Raw genomic sequence first — 6,022 nt, forward strand, 5'->3', positions numbered from 1 at the left:
CCCCCTGATGATGATGATGATGATTAACAATTATGCAAAAATAGCATCAATATTTATTATTACGGCTAAACAACCAGCATACAAAAACCAGAATTTCAGCGTAATTTTCACATAAACATTAAAACGGCCAATGTGGAATTTAACAATCAATATACTAATTCAATAGACTTAAAATATATATCCAAGGAAATGTAAACTTCATTAAAAGTTTTCAGAAATGAAAGAATTTGACCCTGCTGCATAAGATCCCAGCAAGCCAAAATAGTCCCCTTAAACAAACAAACAAACAAACAAACAAACAAACAAACAAACAAGGAACTTCAGGATGCCTTTTTTATTCATGTGAGAGAAATAATCAGTAAGCATTTGCTAGACTTACTATTCATCTGTAAAGCACCAAAAATTGGCCACACGCTGGACCAACTATTGCCTTAAGTGATGTCCGGTAGAGTATATGAACCATCCTTACTTTTGAAGGCATTTATTCCCCCCACCCTGCCATCAAGGCCCCAAAATAATATTTTAGCAACGTAAATATGCCATTTGTTCATATGTTCTGCCTCCTAGAAAGAGCTTTTCTGGTTTATCTGTCAGAGGTGCCATTCTCAGATCACCACCAAATCTGCCGTGGGCAACTTCCATTTTAGGCTACCTATCAGCGTTCAATTTCAGTGCCTTACTTTGGCGATGGAGGTAGCTGTTGGGGCCTCTGCAAGGAGAATATGGAGCGCTGATTGTCAGAGCATTGGGAAGGCTTCCAGCTCAGATGGTTTTCTTTGGCGAAGGGGAGTTGTGGAATGTTCGGTGCCAACTTCAACAATTCGCTTGGAGGGCGGAGGGTGTGTGCGTGAGTTTGCTGAGTAAGCTGCTGCTGCCGTCTCCAGCAGAGTCAGTCCAAATGAAAAGAATTATGAGCGTGACCCAGACTTCTTTGTTAGTTTGCATCTTAAAAGAGAGAAAAGATGCTGAAAAACAGTAAGCCACTGAAGTTTATTTATTTATTTTTAGATAAGATTGTCTCTTGGGTTTTCTTCAGAAGAACTGCTTTCAGAATCAAAAGTAAAAAAAGAGGCTGTTTCATATAGACACTTTGTCCTGTAATCAGCCATGGTCCCGTCCCCCCCTCCCCCGGCCTGGATTTGCACATGATTGTGGCAGATGGATCACCTGAAATTATTACAGTGGTACCTCTGGTTATGAATGCTTATGGTTACGAACTCCGCTAACCTGGAATTAGCTGTTCCTGGTTGCGAACTTTGTCCCAGGATGTGAATGGAAATCGTGCGCCAGAGGCTAACGTGCAGCGGGAGGCCCCATTAGCGAAAGCGCGCCTCAGGATAAGAATGGTTTCAGCTTAAGAACGGACCTCCGGCATGAATTAAGTTTGTAACCAGTGGTACCACTGTATGATTATGTTTAGGGAAACTTTTAATGTTTGATGTATTATAGTATTTTAATATTTTTTTGGAAGCCGCCCAGAGTGGCTGGGGAAGCCCAGCCAGATGGGCAGGGTATAAATAATAAATTATTATTATTATTATTAAGTGTCTGCCATAAACACAAGCCAGAAGCCTGCCAGCCTCTGCTCAAACCTTACTTACAGACTTGAAGTGGGATGAAAAAAGTTTGAGTTTCTATTCACTACAAATGACTCAAGATCAGTTCAAGTTACCAAAAGCATGGTCAAAGCCATGGGTTGGAGAGAAATACCTCATCAGAACCAAATGCATAGTGCTTTCCCTGAACTCATGGATACAGTATTTGGGAGTTCAGGACAACGGCCATTTGTGATCCACTAAATAAAACTGGGACACAAATTGTTGCCTCACTACTCTCTATCTTTGCATCCTGGGCAGGTAGGCAGGTAGCTGCTGGTGAGCTGCATTTGGCTCAGTGGGTCACAGGTTGTGCTGCCCTGATCTTGGATTATGATACTGAAAAGCTTGAGCAGAGCACTCTTATCAGCTATATCAAGGGTCACCACCATGGTGCCCACAGGCACCAGTGTACCCCACCAATACCTTCTATGGTGCCTGTTATGTATTCAGTGGTTTGTGTTTGCCTGAGCTTGAGTCTGGACTAAGGATTCTGAGCCCCTGTGTTCTGATTCGATACATGATATCCAATCACAGAACATTTCAGAATTTGGCCCTCTGCCATTGGCCCTTAAACACTGAGTCATGATTCGCTGCTTGGAAGTTGAGACAGCCAATAGCGTTGGGAGTGGGAGTGGCCCAGACCTTCAGAAATCTATATAAGCTGTGGCTTTGCCCCTGTTGTCCAGTTCTGTTAGTTCAATAAAGGTTCTTGCTGTTATCACTGTGTCTTGCCTCGTGGGAACCCACCTACACTTCAGTGCCTGCAAGGGTCTCAGTAAAGTCTCAGTAAATAACCCCTTAGAATCCACAATGTGTGAGATATTGTTTGCTCTTCCTCCTCACTTCCTGTTTGCATTGGTTGGGCCTATGCTCCACCGAACACCCCTTCTTAAACATGCCCACATTTCATTAGATTGCAGGAATTGGCACCCTCCCTTCTATTTTGAACAGAACAGAGGTGCCAAGAGTTGCTTCCTGGGAATGAATGTGATGGTGGCTGATGTCAGTGCCTTTTTCCTGTTGATGGGCAAGTGGGGAGGGATGTCTCCCTCATTTTGTGATTGGTGGAGGTTGGTTGGTCTACTTGGGTGAATGGGGTACTGCCCCACCAACTTCAGTCTGCCCTCAGTTGGCCTCCAACTTACCGCCATCTTCTTTACAGCAACTCAGGGGATGACTCTGCCTATTATTGACTCTGGCTCCACCTGATACTGATCTCCCTGCCTTCCACTCTACCAGGGCCTTTGGCCACCAGCCAACACTGTTTGTGATACTCTTAGGCATGGCCGCCATTTTGTGTTACTTCATGCCCCATGGCAGCTGTTCCATTATGCCACTCCACCATGGCAGCCATTTTGTAATATGCTCTCATAATTACAAAAAGTGCCCATTGGCGCCCCCCTAAACATTAGCAACCCCTGAACTTACAGGAACACTGACAAAGGCAATATATTTGTTTTCCAGTCAGCACCGCAAAGGAAGTAAAAGAAAAAGCCGTCCTGTGAGCGTAAAGACCTTTGAAGACGTTCCTGTAGAACCAACAGTAACAACAGTGGTTCATGACGTAAGTCTTTGATTTTGCTTGTGCTCTTCAGTCCTCATTGCACTTTGCCATTGATTGATCAATTTGACACATGTCTTTCAGGATAATCAGACAGACAGTGGGATGATTCTTGCCTCGGAAGAGCTAAAGGCACTAGAAGATAAATCTAAACAGCTGATGTTGCCCTTTAGGTAAGAAGGGGCAAGTGAGCAATATGTGTTTGTTTCAAAATGGTTTAGAACAGGAGTGGCCACTTGAAGATTTTATTTTTTTAAAGACTGAAGACAGTACCTACCCACAGACTTACAATCCAAAAGACATGGCCCAGAAGGAAAGAGGGATGGATAGGGAGGAGGTAAACAAGGGAACTCAGGCACCCATACTTAAAAGTTACCTATAGTGACAAACTTCATGTCGGGGAGAAGAGGAGCCAACTGGGAACAGGTATCTCAGCAGGGTCAATGGAGCCTCCCACCCCTCCCAGTGCCTGATGCAATGGTGGTGGGACGTGGGTGGCGCTGTGGTCTAAACCACTAAGCCTCTTGAGCTTGCCAATCAGAAGGTCGGCGGTTCGAATCCCCTCGACGGGGTGAGCTCCCGTTGCTCTGTCCCAGCTCCTGCCAACCTAGCAGTTTGAAAGCACACCAGTGCAAGTAGAGAAATAGGTATCACTGTGGCGGGAAGGTAAACGGTGTTTCCGTGTGCTCTAGCTTCCGTCACAGTGTTCCACTGCGCCAGAAGTGGTTTAATCATGCTGGCCACATGACCCAGAAAGCTGTTTGTGGACAAACGCCGGCTACCTTGGCCTGAAAGCGAGATGAGCGCCGCAACCCCATAGTCGCCTTTGTCTGGATTTAACCGTCCAGGGGTCTTTTACCATTACCATTGGTGGTATATGCTTATCTGCAAAACAAAACAAAAATCGAACTGGGGGGGGGGATTGCAGAGCGTGTTGTGCAATTTCTAATTCTGTATTTTTATTTTGCAGTGGCCTGGTCTCCAGTAAAAGTAACGAGTCTGTTATGTCTGAAGCTTCAGATCCAACAAGTGGCTACCAGTCAGGATATCATTCAGACGATACAGACACCACGGCGTACTGTGGTGAAGAAACAGAACTTTTAACTCTCAGGAAAGATGCTTCTCAGACTTGCAGTGCACTGGCCTATGGCGCTGGGATGCCTCTTAGCTCACCTCCCGCTTAAGAAACTCTCCAAAAGAAGGAATAACTGGAACTTGCACCAAACACGGCCTTTTTCTTGAGCCAGTGGCATGTGATGCCCAAAACATCTACATTCACCGGACTGGAAAGTGTATGTGTTCTTTTACTGCATCTTATTTGATGAGAAGGACCCAAAGTGCTCTGTGGAATACTGGATCCAAACTCATTCTTCAAGAAGCCTATCAGTCACCACCAAGCACTGCCAGGGCTATGCCTGTTTTAGAGTGCCTGGTTACAGTGTTGTGAACTGTGAGGTGTACATGAAGTGGAATATTGATACACTGCATTTCTATGCAGTGATATGAATATGGAATAGTGGTCGGCCAGAACCATTTGGATTTTCCATTTCGCCAGTGCCTTTCTTGTCTTTGGGCATCTGTCTTGCAGGAAGGTGCTATTGCCACTTTGCTGGGCTCGTTGAACTATTTCCATTTATTTCTCTTCAATTAAAGGGGCCTTCAGTCTAAATCTTCCTGGTGGATCCTGGCAAAAAGCAGAGGGACTATCCCTCTTACTGAAAGAGGTCCTGTTTTGCTGTGTGGTCCTTGATCAGCTGAGGTTCTATCAGTGAATGGTTCACACTGAAACAGACAATTCTGTCTTGGCTTGGTCAGTACATATAGGCTCAGCTAACTGACCCTGGAGTTTCACCTTATGTTTTTGTGATCCTTGTTTATTTGGTCGCTCTTGATTTACAGAACTGTGATTCTTGCTGGGGAGAGGGGAAATCCTGATGTAGTGCCAATGTAGCCCAGCAAATAGCATTATCAGTAAGCTCACATGTATCACAGACATGTTGCATAACTAGCTGCTCAGATTTTGACTACTGCTTTTCAACCTAGGAGCTGTTAGAAAGTTTTCTGTGTGTTTGTATGCCAGAGTTTTTAACACGTGCTGTAAATTACAATATTCCCTTTTTTTTTAAAAAAAGACATTGTGAAACTATTTTGATTGCTCTTACCTTTTGTATTTTTTTAATTCAATACTTGTATAAAATTTCAAAACTTGGGAAGCTATGAGTTATCAGAAGTGGCACATAGAGTATTTATAGCCTGGTTGCGTAGAAAGAAATGTAATATATTGTTGAAATAAATATATGTTATATATAATGAAAAATGTGCTGTTGGCTTCAAGCATATTCTGAAAACTTGTTGTGAATATATAAGTGTTAGTGCTGATTCCCAGGTTTCTGTTTGTCTTGCCTCATCTTCTTGGTAAATGCTGTAAAATTTGAGAAGACCTGAATTAAAATGCGTGAGAGGCTCACTTTTACATCAGAATCATGGCTGCCTCCAGTGGAGGATAACCATAGAAATATAGAGTTATATTTATTTATACAGTTATATAACCTTATACAGAGTTAGAATATTGGTCCATCTTGCTCTCTACAATGACTGGCATTGACTCTTCAGGGTTTCAAGATGGAGACATCTACCTGGAGACGCCAGGAAATGAAACAAAGACCTTCTACATGCAAACAAGTGTTCTACCACTGAGTTATAGTCCTTCTGCAAGTTTGGGTGTGTGCCAAGCCTCCCAGAAAAAGAGAGGGCCCACTGCTGTAACGGTGCTGTCATTCTCATTTTGGGCAGAGTATTCAGTAAGATTAAGGGATACGGGTGGCACTGTGGGTTGAACCACAGAGCCTAGGACTTGCTGAAC

General features: G+C 43.8%; 1 protein-coding gene across 2 annotated transcripts in view; it reads left to right on the forward strand.

The window, feature by feature from the left end:
- Positions 1–5,640, forward strand: part of KDR (kinase insert domain receptor) — a 50,184-nt gene extending 44,544 nt beyond the window's left edge. The window contains exons 28-31 of one of the 2 annotated variants that reach the window (XR_014011729.1): positions 3,063–3,162; positions 3,244–3,332; positions 4,130–5,098; positions 5,136–5,640. Coding sequence is in view for 1 of the 2 variants with exons in the window: in XM_081208680.1 (XP_081064806.1) it covers positions 3,063–3,162; positions 3,244–3,332; positions 4,130–4,343 (403 nt within the window). In the remaining variant the exon portion in view is untranslated. Of the gene's footprint in view, positions 1–3,062; positions 3,163–3,243; positions 3,333–4,129 lie in introns of both variants that reach the window. The other variant, XM_081208680.1, reaches the window with a different exon arrangement.
- Positions 5,641–6,022: the final 382 nt, after the last annotated feature.

This window comes from Podarcis bocagei (genome assembly GCF_964188305.1).
Source record: "Podarcis bocagei genome assembly, chromosome: 9".
Lineage (NCBI taxonomy): Eukaryota > Metazoa > Chordata > Lepidosauria > Squamata > Lacertidae > Podarcis > Podarcis bocagei.